Consider the following 16,740-nt stretch of genomic DNA (forward strand, 5'->3'; position numbering starts at 1 on the left):
TTCTTTCCAATGAAGAAAATTTACATATTTGCAACATTTACATCTTATTCCTGGAAAAATAAAATTATTGTAATTAGTTGCCTATTCATATTGAGACAACTATCAGATCAAGAGATGACAGCAAATTTTTACGCTGGTATAAAAGGATACAGCTGAGTATGTAGTTCAGATTTTTCATTTTAACAAGTGTATGAAACCTATAATAATAGAGCTCATTCCATACCAGAATGTGTAAGCGGCTGAGTGGCCAGGCCAAAAAAAAAAGGCTTGAATGAATCCTATTGAAAGTCTGTGCAGGAACTTGAAGATAGCTGTTCACAGAAGCTTCCTATTGAGCTGTAGAGAAACTCAACATTTTGAATGGTAAAAGATAAAAATTCCCAAATCCAGATGTGTCAAGCAAACAAAGACACAAACAAGAAGAGTTGAAGCTATAATTTCAGTCGCAAATTGTATGTGTTTAAATGGGATAACGTTTTCAAAATAAACTGGGGAAAAAATTAAAGCTCTGACATTTTTATTATAAAATATTCTGGGCCGATTGTCGACAACAAACCCAGTTTACTTTGTATTCACTGTGGCTCACGTCATGGGGTTTGGAAACTTTCTGAAAGCATTGTACTTTAAACCTACTAGACAGATGCTCTCCCTTTTAAAGTCATGAAAATTGATTTTCAGTCTGAGGCCTAAGCATTATCCGCATCCAGGGAGCCAGCCTCTATAAAGTTAGTCTAAATCTATTAAGAACACCAAAGACTGGCTATGAATGACTGCCAGGAAAATGTAAATAAGAGTCAATCTCTTACTTTGCAGTGTTTTAGGCTGCTTAGACACAATTTAGGGAAAACGTAATTCTATCAAGAAACTGAGAGGGAAAGCTTTGTGAGACATTTTAGCAAATGGAAAGCAAAGACATCAGCCATGTAAGCAGAAATGCACAAGAAATAGTTTGAAGAAAGCATTCTTAATGCAAAATTATATGTTATGTAAAGATTAGTCTGCAGTTGCACCACCAAGAAGGCTAAAAAGAGTCTGCTGAATGTAAATGCTTTCAGCTATTTTTATCATCTGTACAAAGAACAGCAGTGAGTCTAAACAAAACATTAAATAGAATATATGGCAGGGTATGTCAGCGAGGAGGAGTAAATTACGGTAGGCAGAGTGAGATACCGGGTGTGAGCAAGGGAGGAAACATCAAGAAATGTAGTGGGGGGGGGAAACACTGCCTTGTATTTTTTCTGTGTTAAACTGGGCGTGCAACTGGGATTCAGCAGCAGTGAAAGAGAGTAGTTATGGCTTGTGGTTTTCACTTGGCGCTAACGACTCAGCGGAGCTCTCAACCAGGAGGAACCGTGGGGACAAAACAGACCCTTCACAATGTAAGAGGCTGTGCTCGGCCTCACAAGCCAAGAGGACAGGCTGATAAATAAAAACAACAACTATGTGTGACATCAAGTATGTGCAGTTAAGAGCAAACTGCGGTTGTTGTGACTACAACTGTCAGCCTCAGTCCTCCTTGATTTCCTTTTCTTGTTGCGGGCAACCTTAAACAAATCTGTTCCCTACATGATCAGTATAGAAACTAAAGGATTTTCACACTGGATTTCTACCACCGAGGGAATGTTTGGATTCAATAGTCAACATATTGTTTTAGTCAGTGAGCTTAAGTGAATTCACATCGATGGTGTTACATCTGAACAGGGCCAGGCAAGCTTTCCCAATGTTTCCAGACTTTATGCTGAGCTAACTTTACCAGATCAATGTGAAAATGCTTTCAATCTTGTCATGATACTCGCAAGAACACCAAAATGTTAAAATACAAACTATGATAGATTAACAATAAAAATTATAAATCTACCGTGGTTTACTTTTTTAGGCAAATACCTTTTTTGAGTAATGAGTATATGTACTACAAAGTAGCTCCATCTGAACTAACTACAACATCACATTTTGGTACATATAGTTGTACTATTACTTGAGTTAAATTATGAACACAGGGCTTTCACTTGTTTTAGATTAGATGTATACTTGGTCTTACCAAGTCATGGATTTGAGCACTTCATCCAATTGTCAACTTTGTTTTAAAGTCTTGCTTTCTTTGCATTTTCTTTGCATTTATATTTACACCTCATGACCTTATTACAGAATCTTAGAAACTGAAGCACCAGGACTGAATGATAAAATCCAAAAATGCAAGTGAAATTTAAATAGGTGTAATATATTTTAGGGCACACCTGCAGACATGCATGACATAAATATTAAAAAAAAAATAGAAAACGGATGGGTAGCTGAGAAAATTCCTGTAGCAAGATCCCATGTTGCACTTTTATTGTAATATCCTAGTTCAAATTCAATCTCCCTGTATCTTATCTGATTCTGACCAAATAATTAATTTATATTGGCCTCATCACAATTTCTAGTATCTCACATCTGCTGTAGTGTATTGTTCCTATAATTAATGGGCTGCTGTGTTGCATCCAACCACGATTTATCACAGAAAAACTCTTTTTGTGTTTTACTTTGTGTCTGTGTTCTAACTTTCACAGCAATTACACACTAAACATAACTGGGCATCCACCCTTTATCACCTGATCTTATCATAAGGCTGATTTCCCTTAAGACACAATATATCATTTCTGTTCTTATACAATCCTGTCTACTTTGGCAGGAATAAACTTAAAGAAATCTAAAGAAATACCATACAACTTATATGTTATTGTGGGAAAACAATATATTTCCTTGTCTCCCTGTTCTTTGGTCAACATCACTAAAATATTAAATACAAACTCTGTCCAGATTCTGGTTCCCACATTTTACAAATTTTATGTGATTTATGATTGTGATCTTTCAGGTCAGAGATTGAGGGGGGCATCTCAGCTAAAACCCTGTTTGAACAAATGCTACTGAAGCATTTAGTATCACTATGGCAACACAATGGTAACAAATGATTCTTGATCAGCTTATTAGAATGAACTCACATATACACAGATACTGTACTCAAACACACTAATGTGCCATGCCATGGCCATCTTAGCAACAACCTTAGCAACTACATCAGTGAAAACATTGCAGCAGTTCTTTGTACCTCTAGTTGTGAATGAATTAAAAGAGTTTCTTTTATAGTTTGTGAATTTATTTCAAACAAGTCTTACAGTTCTTCAAAATTTCTTGCATTTCTCAAATGTACCTAGGCATTCATACTGTACACTCAAAGATACATTTTCCAAATTTTTCAGAAGGTCCTTCACACCAAGTGATCACAGCAGGGCAAGTGTGACTAACTGGCTTAGTTAGGATTTTAGCTCAATTCAACAATGAAGCTTGAATTTTAGCAGCCAGCAAAGTAATCTAACAGAGTATTTATAGCACACAACAATCCCACCACAAATTCTCTGGAAATTACATTGTCTATTTGTAATTATAGTAATTATTAGGACACAATGATTATAAATTATATATGCATATACATTTGTGAATCATTTAACATTTTTTTGATATTCAACATGTTTTATGCTGAGGGAAAAAAAGGAGAGAGGACCTGCTGGAATCTGGCAAAGAAAATGTACTGAAGCAAAACTGGGTAAGGGAATTTAGAGCAGAGCAGTGGATGTATGCACACATACACACACAAACACACAAACCTGCAGGCAGCAGTACAATGCAGTCTTGTTTTAGCCACGTTCAGTGGAGCCAGTGTTCAGAGCAATTACTGAGAAAGTTGCCACACCTAGAGAAGCACACATGTCAACCACAGAGCTATAGCTGGACAAACAAGACCAGCTGTGATGATTAAGGAAAATGCTCAACATCCCCTCTCCCAACCATACATTCATTGCTTCATTAAAATAGCTAGATGCCACAAGAACTGTAATGCTGCAAGGAGAACACGTAGACTGAAAACTCTGTGTCGTAGCCTTGTTCTTAAACAGTGTTTGCAGGCTGAATATAAACTGTGGCCAGCTGCCAACTGTCCAGTGCCATCAGTTCACCCATTCAACCATGTTGAAGCTGATGAAATGTGGGAGGACATGGGAAAAGGAGGCTGCTTCCCTGTCTTTACTCTATCGGTGCGCATCCAGCAATGTCACTGTGAGCTGGTTAAAACGTGAGCACTCCTAATATTATACATAAAACATGACCTGATGATTTGATTTATAAAGAAGGTATCTTCATGAACTGCTGTAGAAAGAGGGATATAGTGTATGGACAGCAATGTGGGGTTAGGAATAGGCGTTGAAGTACCCAGCAACTCGTAAACAAATGATGAAGGTTTTTATGTTCATGTGATTTTAGTGGCTTTTAGTTTTTGTAGCTAACAAAAAGTCAGAATGATGCTTCTTATCAAAATGCTTGTTGCTGCATTGCATTCTGGTCTATTGTGGTTCCTGTCAGTTTAAATAAAATGCATTTCTCACTCAGTGATAGTATATTTATCCATGTATGACTGTTGAGAATCAACACAAAACATATGGCCTATAAAAAAATATCTCTTTGATTCTGAGGAACTGATGCCAAGACCTGTCATTTAGCACTGATGTTATTGGACAACTGAGATTTTTTGCTGCTTTCAAATCCTACTGATGCAACAGTAAAACAAATATAGCTCAAAGCTGGTGCACAACTGGGTGCAGGAAGACAAGGAACATCTCCTTTTGTAATTGTTTTTAGGTTAGATTAGTACAGCATTAATGGCTTCATTAAAGTTGAAATTCATTTTTAATGTACAACATGTCCTATAATATGGAGCAGTTTCCTGTGGGAGAATTTATAACCTCGGCTAACCTAACACAAGAGCACATAGCATGGCATTCCTCTCCATCTTGCCAAGCAGCCAACATTCTGAGAAGCCAGCAAGGCCTTCTGTTGCTGTAACCCCTCAAGAGAAAAAAAGAAAACACTAATGGGAGGGAATATCTTAAGGAATGGTTGGTATTCTGAAATGTTGTTCTTCTCCACAAGTTTATTTCTGTCTTTTATCGAGATCAAGAGAAACATTCCCCAGCCAATCACAGAGCCCCATTCACTGACATTAGCATATTTACACTATCAAAACAACTGATTGCATGTACTAAAGCTACAGCAGGTGAAAACAGCACACTGGCTTGTGTTAAACAACATTATGAGCAAATCTAGTTCTGAATGATGAACTCTAATAAGAGTTAAGCCCCTAGTTTAAGCAATGTAACAAGCTCACACATAACAAATGAAACAAAGATTAACAAAGTTAGCCTACAAACATACACAAACACACAGCCTCCTTATCCTTATTTATCATTGCTATCTCTCTAAATTAAAGTTACTAGTATCTAAGTGGAAACCAGAATAAAGAATTCAACAACAACAAGAGGGTAAGAAGTTAGAGAAGTCAAAGCCTGTTAGTTCATACTTCTCAATTGAATAGAAAGTGATATGCACAAATAACTTACCACTCACTTATCTCACTCTCTACACTCTCTCCCGGCTGTCCCTGCTGTCCTTCTTCTACATTCAGTGTATGACAAAACTTCTCAAGTTGTTCCTTTCTGCAGTCTCTCTTGCTCTCTCTCTCTCTCTCTTCCTCAGCATGGATGCACATGTGACTGTCACTGAGCCACTAAGCAGCAAAACGGCAACATCTAGTGGTGAGTACAGCTTTAGCACTTAAAAGCAGAAGGGATTTCCATAGAGCTGTTGGCCCCACAACGATTTCCAAAAGTAATTTATAGGCTAATTTCCTCTGTCTCAGTAGGTGATTTAAAAGCACCATCTGATGAATACAAATAGGTGCTTATAATACATGCAAATAGTTTTGACCAGCCACAAATCTTTGGTGGTTTCTAGGCTGATTCTTTTTTTAATAAAGTAACCAGAAGTAATATATCATCAGATATAATATAACTATTTCAGCTCTATCTCAGCTCAGCATACTTTAGAGGTGTTAAATATGCTTTTTTCACTGAGATTTAACTTATTTTACGGCTTTCAACATAAGACAATTACACAACAACACAAATTTCCTTTTAAGGCCACTAATGTTTAGGCTGTTGACACAGGTTCTTTCATGATGACCTGTCTTCTCACCTCTGCAGAGCTCCACAGTGCGACTAACTTTGAGCAGGAATGCTGACAAATTCTCAGCATTTTGTTTGCACTTAAAGGATTCACTGAGTGAGAATAACAGATGTGAAGTTATAGTTTTGGTGTATCTGATGCAGTTTCTCCAGAGTCTGTCTCTGGCAGGGCAGCTTCTACACACACACACAGTCTGTCAGCCTCACACTAAAGCAATCCCGCTCCCTCTGCCAGCTGTACCAGTGAACCACATCCCAGGGAAAAGAAAAATGGCTCAATGACTGATGTTGAGTGATTTCTTAAATCATTTCAAATCATTCCCAATATATAAATGGCATTTTATCTTAGTGTATCAGCATTTGGAGTTTAGTTGCCTACTTGAGTTTCACTGATCAGGTGTCTGTCCAGCAAACAAGGACACTGTCAAGGTCTCCACAACAAGAAGTGTCCTTCTTTGACACAGGCACCCACACCCTCACAATTATAGGCTGATTTTGTAATCACCGTATGCTCAGGCATGTTAGATCTGTGATCTTTAGAATATAACAGAACCTCCAATCCAAAAAATCCAATGACATTCAGGCAGCAGAGCACATCATAACAAATATAAAGATATGTATTTTGACATGGCCACTGTGTATTATTCTGCAGAGTAAGCAACAATACAAATGTAATCTTTGATAACTCCTAAACTCTTAGTAGTCAGAATCATATGTAAAAAATTACCAGCAATATATAAAGTTAGGAAAATTACCTTCAGTTGTAATTTATCTGTTTAGTTACACTCATTATCTGTCTTTTTACATTGTATCGTTTAGAGCCACTACTCAACTTTCTGCACCTGGTAAGGCCATGGGATCAAAATTGCTCCCAGCACAAATAGAAAACTTTTTTATATTTATTCCACAGAACACGTTTCTCAAAGTATGGCTAAATCCACAGGACATTTGTATATCTAGACCACAGAACCATGTGCCTCCACAGCTACACGCTGAACCTTTCATTTCTACCTTGTTTCGGTCCCCACTATCTTGTAGTCATTGCCTTTGCTTCACTTACTGTCTCTCATAGTCCACATCTGTTCCTTTCAATTGCTGAGCTGAACTAAACTCTCTTGTAACAAACTACTGTTATGCATTGTTTACTTGACAACTACTAACAAATGTAAGAGGTAAACTGCAAAGGTAAATTATGAGGAATCACCAAAGCCATATGATATCACTAATGACATCATCAGTACGCCATAAATATGCTTCTTAATCTAAAAAAAATAAAATAAAATCTTGTTTCATCCTTCTGACTGACCAGCAACAGTATGAGTGTGTATGCAGTCTACTAATTTAGATTTTAGTCTTTTGTTGTTAAAATATATAATTACTGCAAATTTGATTACAGCAAATTACAAAAAATTGTGCACTGTGAGGATGAATTAATGACTCATTGTGGCTACCTTAAGACTTCCCTTTGCTACCCCTGGCCACCCTAGTTAAAGATTCCTAGAAACACCTGAGAGAAAAACAAACTTTTATGTTTGTTTTACTTCCTCTGACTTGGGGCACTGAAACACAACACCATCAATCTTGTATTCAATCTCCAGGAGAGCACAGAGGAAAAGACACTCATGACCTTCAGAGATGTCATAATAGGTTAAGCACAGCTGCATTTAATACACTAGATGGCTTTTCAAACATTTAATAAACATTTAAAAACTAGCTCTCTCAGAGTTGGCAGTTGGAAATCTATGTTCACATTTCCAGAATTTACCATAAGAACAAAAGAGAATGTATTGATATAAAAAATATATTTTCACTTCTTAGTGAATACTCTGAACAAAAGACCAGAAAAATGGACAGTGACGACCACCTGAGAAAGCCCTTTTGGCCTCAAAATACAAGTTTTCAATACAAGCCCATTCTACAACAAAGTAGGAAAGAATAGACTGTGTGTCTCTAATACCTGAGATGACAGCACCAAAAGAAGACACAAACCCCATGATGCAGGAAGACCTGACAGTAAGAAAACATGGGGGTTGATTTTGATAGAGTGATTAAAAGATAAACGTATGAGTAAGGTCAATCATTAAGGAAATATATTCATGAAGAAATGTGGTTACTTTTGAATTTGACATTGTTACAGTTAATTCTGGTTAGGTAAAATGAAAATACTGTACTGACTTTTAAAGTTATAACCTAAATGAACCACATTTGTAGAGAATTTTGTGGTTTAAATGATTTAAAATGGGATGTGTAATCAGTCTTCGATCTAATGCTGTATTGTATGTGTGTCATGCTATGAGGAAGAGGAAGTACAAAGGAGGCTGTGCAGAAAAAGGGAAATACCTTAACAAAAATAGAATGATGGGATGAAAATTCTCAGTCATCCAGGTTTGGTTATCCGAAGACTGAATCATCTCAATTGGACTTCATTCGCATTGGTTAGAAATATTTCGCTACTCACCCAACATCTGATATGTTTTTTATGTTCCCTTGTGAATAAAATATGGGTTGATGAGATTTGCAAATCAATGCATTCTGTTTTTATTTACGTTTTACACATTGGGTTTGTAGATTGTCTACAATTTGCTTAAAATACAAAAGTAAAGGTACTCAACTAAGAAAAAATCTTTTGACTAATTCTGATTATGGTAACTACGACAAAACATGTGTAGTAATTAATAAAAAAAAAAGGTTTAAAGATGGGTAGTGCTGATTTAACCACTTGATAGTCCTATCTGTAGGTTATACATTACCGTTGTACTAATTAGAAATCCATTATGACAGCAATAATTGTAATAATTTCTCTTTTTTCAAATTCATTAATTTGTTTTTCCGACCGAACATTTTTAGCAATTCTGTGCGCGTTACCGATAACTCCTTCCTCCTACTGCGCGCGCTGCCGTCTCTCTGACCGTCCGCCTGCTCTCACGTGTTTTCTGTGTATAAAAGGGTCCCTGTCTCTGTTCATCATGTCTAGTGGGTCACCAGACAAACGGCGAAAAATGGAGTCAGCCTTAAACCAGCTGAAGAAGCACACTGTGGTGGTGGCAGACACTGGAGATTTTAACGGTAAACTACTTCTAATGCATGGTCGCGTTAGCTGGTTAGCATGCTAACCAAGTTACCAGGAAGGGTCCAGATTAATGTGAATGACCGCCGTGTCAGGATCAGTTAGACGTTAGCATTACTCCATCCACACGGTTTGCGAATGTTAGCAAAATAGCAGGCTAACCAGCTCCTAGAACGTTGTAAGTTTATGTGTCTATTAAGTCTGAAAATCTGATAATACGATTACTTAATTTAGTGAAAGAAGCTAGTTTACGTTAGCCACTTGAAAGTCTTGCTAACTAAAGTGACGTATTTGCTTATTCTATTGAGAATCCAAGTGTTTTGTTTACAGTATCCTTTTTATCACCATCACATGTAACATGTGCTGAAAACGCAACTTGCACTTACTAAGCATGTGTACGTGGTGAAAGCAAATGGAGATTGCAGAATGCTGAGCTCCCTAAGATAACATGCCGAAAGGTGAAAACTTCTATATTTTCCTCCTGTGACTCATGCCACAGTGGAAAAAAGGTCGTGTTTTCTAATAGGACTGAATGAGGAATAGTATGCAGTAATACTATTACACAGTGATGCAAACCGAATAGTTCCTCGTGCACAACTTGCAGACTCAGGATGACATGACAGAAATGACAATAGAAAGCTAATATAGTTACTCTCACGACAAAGTAGGAGTGGTGCTGGGTTGCAACACAAAACTGTCAAACTCTAAGATTACATTAGCTCTTTTATGAAGCTGCAACAAGCAAACGTTTGCCTTTTTTGTTATAAAATGCCAATTAATTTATTAAATTAGTTGCCTGTTATTTTAGTTTGAAGTAAATAACCAAGTATTTGTTGGAGCTATTGTGGACTTTTTTTTATTTTTTTACATGTCAGTGTGTATTTTACTAAACTGCACACCGTTTACTTTACTTGACACAAATGACTGCCTGAGGCCTGCTTACAGGGGATGGATAGAACAGACTGCAAACTTTGACAATGAACTCCAACCTTCTTTGTTTTTTAAGATGTTGCTTTTGTTTTTGTTGACATGTATGGGATTAAAAAGGTAATCAAAGACATAATTGAAAGATTGATCACAGAAATGATGTTGCAGCCCTGTTACTACAGAGCAGTACAATCAACTTGCAATCAAGCAGCAGAAACTTCTATGGCTCACACAGGCACAATTTCTATCATATGGTGCCAATTTACGCAATTTGTCTAAACATTTCTTAATTTCTGTCAACACCTTAACTGACAAGAAAACCTATGCAGAGTTTGTGATGGTGATGAGCGGATATTCAAGATTCATGCAGCCATTAGCTTTTTTTAAAGACCCCCTTTTTTTTTGTTTGTTGTTTTTTTTTAAAATGTAGTCCAATTTATGTAATCTAGATTTTATATGAAACAAGAATTAAGATTTGCAATTTCTGTAATTTGGTCACACATGTGAATTGCCCTAGTTCATGGTAAATTCTAAATAAATGTGATATCTGTAATCTGAGCTACAGATTTTTATTAGTCTGGACCATAACATGATTTACAATCTTCTTTATATATTTTTTTTAACCTTGTGATACTTTTATGCTTGTCCAGCTGAAAAACAGAGTGTACTTTGACCATTTTAGATGGTTGTTAAAATAATAAGTTTAAAAACTTAAAATCTCTCATATCATCTTGGGCATGCTGCTGTAATTGGTTCTTTAAGTACATGGTGACCTGTTGAGTTGGCGATTACAAGTATCAAGCAAACTAGCCATTTTTTATACTATTTTATTATTTTGGCGATAGGGGTGTACAAGAGAACTGATTACAACAGAAGCAGGCTTTGTTTTTAGGCTGAACTTGGCAGCAAAAACTGGACACGGCTGTGAAAACAGTGCTGACACTGTACTCAATAAAAAAGCCACGCTGCTCATCCATACCAAATTAAGATGTGCAACAGCCTGTAAACTGTAACAGGATGTTTCTAAAGTTCTGTAGTCGTGAATACTTTCGTATATGTTAATGTTATATTTTGCTGCCGATTATAAGATAAATTCCTTAGTCAATTGATCAAGCAGCCTATACTATAATATTTTATTTGGTTCAAACCTCCATTTATGGAGTGATTTGCAGTAGTTGGTTGTAGATGTCTCTTTCATTGATTCTAAAATTAAGGAAAATAAAACAAATTGTGGCTCCAGCTTTAAAACTTTGCACAGTTTTTGCCAAGTATGTGAGGCTAATGATTCTCAGCTACAGATCCCCATTATCAATCTTTTAAAATGAGGAAGGAGGAAAAGACTATTGAATCTTTTAATTTTGCCCAAATCATATCTTTCACTTCCACAGCTGGTACATAGTGATTTTGTACAGTAGGTGGTGCCATTTACTATCTGACAGCAGCAGGATATTGTAGTTTAATTGTGCCAGAGTTATCTGACGCCTCTAATGTTCATTATTCGAATGAAGACAGAATTTAAGTATTGAAAGGAGAGCTCAATTATTTTACTTGCTAAATGTATAGCATTGATTCTACAAGCTTATAAAATGGGAAGTTATGAAATGGACTTGCAACAAGTGGCTTTTTCTAAGCCTACACCAGATTGTGTATTTGTTTCCTCTGCCCTGTACAACTTTGACTTCTGTTACTTTTAAATGCTACCTCAGTGGAGGACCCCAGACAAATTAAATTGATTAAAGGAACTGAGCTTGATGAGATGTATAATATTCATAAAAATGACATTTACAGTGTGAAAAAAACTGTGGGTTACTGTATGTGGCTTTAAACTACTTTGTTCTGTTTCCCTTCCTGTAGCTATTGATGAGTACAAGCCTCAAGATGCCACCACCAACCCATCTCTTATCCTGGCTGCTGCAAAGATGCCAGGATACCAGCACCTGTTGGATCAAGCCATTAAGTATGGCATCGCCAAAGGCGGGTAAGAGGTCAAAAGAGTTAAACCAAACAGCTTAAAATTAAAGCTTGTTCTTCTATTATGTGTTTGTTGGGTTACAACAGAGTTCAAGAGCATTAATTGCATAAGAAGGGAGGCATATAATGCGGTTGGGCAGATATTGCGTATTACATTTTTTTGGGCTTTGTAAGATGTTGGCAGAGTTCCTCAATTTACAGGAGGAAGTTCATTGTAATATGTTATGCAATATGTTCTAACCTGAGTGAGATTTTTATTTTTATTTTTTAACTAGCACAACTCTTAGAATTATGTGATTTGTTGTTTTCTTAATACTCAAATTTTGAAAAAGTGTGGATTGGGCTTGTGACTAGGTCACCCTAAGTTCTGACAGTAAGGTAATGTCATTATTGTTTTTATTTATTTTTTATTTTTTCCCTCAGAACTGAAGAAGAGCAGGTAGCCAACACCATGGACAAGCTGTTTGTGAGTTTTGGGCTAGAGATCCTCAAAAAGGTCCCAGGTAGAGTGTCTACTGAGGTGGATGCAAGGTAGGTGTCCGCTATGGCAAGAAATATGTTTAATGTCAAACTTTTAATACAACACAGACGGGGAAAGGCAGGAGGCAAGACATCTAGTAAAACGGATATTCTGGAACTGTTGATGGTTAATGTTCTGCTGTCCAGTTGGATGTTGATGTCATAATATTCTTAAACATTCACGCTTAGCATTATGTTTCTGGAATTTAATTTAAGAAACAGATTTTGGTCTTATGTCTGTTTCACTTAACAGATTATCTTTCGATAAAGATGAAATGGTTGCCAAGGCCCTAAGACTCATTGCTCTGTACGAAGAGGCAGGCATAGGCAAAGAGCGTGTGCTTATCAAGCTGTCATCAACATGGGAAGGAATCCAGGCTGGCAAGTGAGTATGTAATGTATGAATCATGGTGAAAGTAATGAGGCACTTTGTCTCTTAACTGAGAATACATACAGCGGCTTTTCCCCAGTGTCATACAATGAAAGCAGGTGGCTTCGGCAGAAATGAATACCTGTTTGAGGCCTCAAAAAAACAGTCAATATACTTTCCCTGGATGGAAATTTGACAGCTTCAGAAACTTTCAAACATGCAAAAACCTTCAGTGTTGCTAAGAGGTAACCTTTTCAGTTTGGGCTTTGTTGGCTTTAACAACACAAGATCAAGTGATGTACACAGAACAAGATTTTTTTTTTCTATATGTAATCATTACAAAAGAAACATCTGTAGGATAGTGATAGGAATATTTCAGAAATGGCTATTTTATTTATATTGTGATATATCAATATTTGTTTTTAGGAGCTAGCAGCATATCATTTGAATTTTTTTCTGAGGACAACAAATCTACTTAAAGAGCAAAAACAGAGCCCAGTTAAACGGGATTCCAAGGACAATTCAGCAGCGACTAAATAAAACATAAGCAAGTTGAAATTAGAATGTAAAATGGTATAGAGTATAGAAATGTTGTAATTAGACAAAGTTTCTTTTAGGAAAAAGGGTCCAGATTTGGAATGAGGCTTTGTGGGGGATGCTAGTACCCAGGCAAATGGGTGGTGAGGTTATGTCAACCTAAATGTGTTGTATCTCTAAAGATAAAAGTTGGTTCATTTTCTATGAACCAACCTGTCGCAGTTGCTGCTGTTTGTAATTGGTACCATTCTTCATACTTGTCATGTCTTTAGCGAGAGGTGGTACAGCCATGGCCATTTACAGTTGTGTGGGTGTTAAGTGTAATCAGGCCCTTATCTGGTTTAAATGTTTTATTCAAAGGTGTCATCTTTTCAACACAGATGACATCTTCGGATTTAATACTGAGTCCTCAAGCCCACAGGAAGGCAGTGTACCTGGATAGTGTGGCAGCATGCAAGAAGTGTCCAATTTCTTTTTTGTGTTGTCTTTTAACACAAAAACATTTTACCCTGTATGAATAAGGGGCAGATCTGGAAAAGCAGTATGTCAAGGATTATAAAATCCATCGTGTGAGCAACAAGATGACCGCATCTTAAGTGAAGGTTCCTTCATGTGATGTCATCTGGAGGCATTTTACAGCTAAATGTAGGGAAGGCAATTGGAAGTTTAACGCCATTTATATGTATATGTAGTGCCCAAACGAGAATCGTAGGAAGCAAGTTCAAAATCGGTGAAGGTGTCCTTTTAATGCCTGATGTGTAAGAATAATCCCATACTCACTCATTCTTGCATTGATTGATTTGCCAAGCATGGAGCAACAACCTGAGGTTTAACTCTTTAACTGATCAGAAGAACACCTTGAGGTAACTGAGATGGAGTCTGTGATGTATTTAAACAAACCTGAATTTCTTTTTAATCTATTTATATATTATTTTTTTTTCCCCCAGGGACCTTGAGGAGAAACATGGTGTTCATTGCAACATGACCCTGCTGTTTTCTTTTGCTCAGGCTGTGGCCTGTGCAGAAGCTGAGGTAACGCTTATATCACCCTTCGTTGGACGGATTTTTGACTGGTACAAAGAGAATACAGACCGCAAAAGCTACGAACCCCATGAAGACCCAGGTAATACGGATTGTCTCAAAAGAATTTTGCTAGATGAAGCCCTGTAATGTGGCACTAGATGCTGGTTAAATAGTAATTAGCTGTAATTCCACCATTTATTTCTAAATCCTGAAGTAGCACAGCTTGAGTTTTTTTCAGAGTATGGCTGTGAGAATTTACCACACGATAAAAATCATCTCCAATGATGAATGACATGGTTGTAAATATTCAAAAGCTTTAAATATAACAATTTCCTCTGTCAGTAATAAAGTCAACACAACTAGTGGAATTGCATAAAATAACACTTTCAGATTTGTCTCTGTTTTTCCATGAAATATTGCAAAATACAGTAAATTTCATGGAAACCTATAAAAAAATATTGGCAAACATATTTATAAATCACACAAGCAGGTGCACAATAAGTTGGGTATGTTCAGATTAGTTGTGTGTTTTTATATTGTGGATTTTATAGGCACTCATTAGGCTAATGTTTATGCACCTTTTTTGACTGTTATTTCAAAAAGTAGCTTTAAATAACTGTTGCAGGTGCAGCCAAATGACAATACTACAAGCTCAATTGCATAAAAAGTGTATTTAAGTGAGATCAAATTGTAATACTGTAATTTGTTGATAATTGACTTTCTGAATTGAATTATACTGTTGCTCCCATTTAAAGTGTGTAACTTATAAAAGAGTGTGAAACCTATTCAGTTTCCGAAAATTGTCTTGTTTCTGGCTGTGCTAGATTTAACCCTATGCTCTGAGGTGTGTCACTGCCAATATGCGTCACTAAATTCTTTACCTTTTACATAAATGGCAATGGATGTCATGTGACAGATGGCACGGAACAAAATGCTGTGCCTGTACGATACAGCGATTTAAACATACCATTATTTACCTTACAAACTGTACATACATTTTCTTAAACAAGGCAAAAAATCGACACGTTTTGTCTAGGGAAGAGCAATTTATGGTGATCTTGATTCAAGCATCTAGCTACTGCCAACTACTTTTGTATCTGCATGTGAACTGCGCTCAAATTGCCTCATGGTTGTTTGTTCTTTCTTTTGCACTTAGGTGTGTTGAGTGTCACCAAGATTTACAATTACTACAAGAAGTTTGGTTACAGCACTGTGGTGATGGGAGCCTCCTTCAGAAACACAGGACAAGTAAAAGCCCTGGCTGGCTGTGATCTGTTAACCATTTCCCCTGGGCTCCTGGCAGAGCTCAACCAGGACCACAGCACTATCACAGAGATGCTCAGTGTGGACAGAGGTACTTTTCTGTTATCAAAAGCTTTGCCTGTTTATTTTCATTGTGTGTGCATTTTCAGTGAAGTGAAAACAAAAGGAAAGAAGTTTGACTACATTCTAAAGCTGAGCTTGTGGCCTGACTTGAAATGTGAACAATTCAGAATTGACCTTGCTCCTTTTATTTTTGCAGCCAAGGCCTGTGATTTGGAGAAGATCCACCTGGATGAAAAGTCTTTCCGCTGGGAGCACAATGAGGACCGCATGGCTGTGGAGAAACTGTCTGATGGAATCCGCAAGTTTGCTGCTGATGCTATCAAGCTGGAGACCATGATCAAAGTAAAAGATTTGCCTTTGTCTCTGCTTGCATGTTGTTAACCTATTCTTGCTTTAAAAGTATTTGTCCTTATTCTTTGTTCCTCAATTTTGTTACAGGAAAAAATGCTTAACGTGAAAAACGGCCAGTAATGGACTGAAACATCCAGTCGCGTTGGCAAAAAGGAGTTGGGATGTGCCCTTCTGTCTCCCCACTAAAGCCCAAAACAGCAGGCGTCCTTTCCTCGTCTGACCAAATTCCAGTGACCATCTTCCTAATCACTTTCCTCTTATAAGCTGAGACTGACTATATTTTGACCAAATGTGAATTGTGATTAATACTTATGTGGGTATAGAGTTGTTCTAAAATAGTCTAATATTTAATAGAAACTTGTCCATAAAGGAACAACAACTTTGCAGAAGAAATATGTTAATACGACAACTGCTCAGCAAGACTAAACCTTATTATGCCTATTCGAGTAGAACTTTTTGGCTATGACCAGAGTTTTTCTACAGACTTTCAAATGGACCATTGTAGACCATTATTCCTAAGCTATATATTTTGTTCTTTCAATAAATAAAATTCTCAGCCACAGTTGTTTGGTCATCATGCTTTCTGTCTTAACAAATCA

General features: G+C 36.9%; 2 protein-coding genes across 3 annotated transcripts in view; one reads left to right on the top strand and one right to left on the bottom strand.

The window, feature by feature from the left end:
* The window catches only part of tspan4a (tetraspanin 4a), a 104,493-nt gene extending 98,945 nt beyond the window's left edge, over positions 1–5,548 (bottom strand). Inside the window, exon 1 of one of the 2 annotated variants that reach the window (XM_067495717.1) lies at positions 5,427–5,548. The gene's annotated coding sequence lies outside the window, so the exon portion shown is untranslated. The remainder of the gene's footprint in view (positions 1–5,426) is intronic. The other variant, XM_067495718.1, reaches the window with a different exon arrangement.
* A 3,385-nt stretch (positions 5,549–8,933) lies between these two features.
* On the top strand, positions 8,934–16,703 carry taldo1 (transaldolase 1). The gene is made up of 8 exons (XM_067495731.1): positions 8,934–9,116; positions 11,899–12,022; positions 12,439–12,546; positions 12,788–12,919; positions 14,389–14,564; positions 15,621–15,818; positions 15,987–16,132; positions 16,229–16,703. The coding sequence occupies exons 1-8, from the start codon at positions 9,017–9,019 to the stop codon at positions 16,259–16,261; spliced, it is 1,017 nt and encodes a 338-aa protein (XP_067351832.1). The 5' UTR covers positions 8,934–9,016; the 3' UTR covers positions 16,262–16,703.
* The last annotated feature ends 37 nt before the right edge of the window (positions 16,704–16,740 follow it).

Source organism: Channa argus, chromosome 2 (assembly GCF_033026475.1).
Source record: "Channa argus isolate prfri chromosome 2, Channa argus male v1.0, whole genome shotgun sequence".
Taxonomy (NCBI): Eukaryota; Metazoa; Chordata; class Actinopteri; order Anabantiformes; family Channidae; genus Channa; species Channa argus.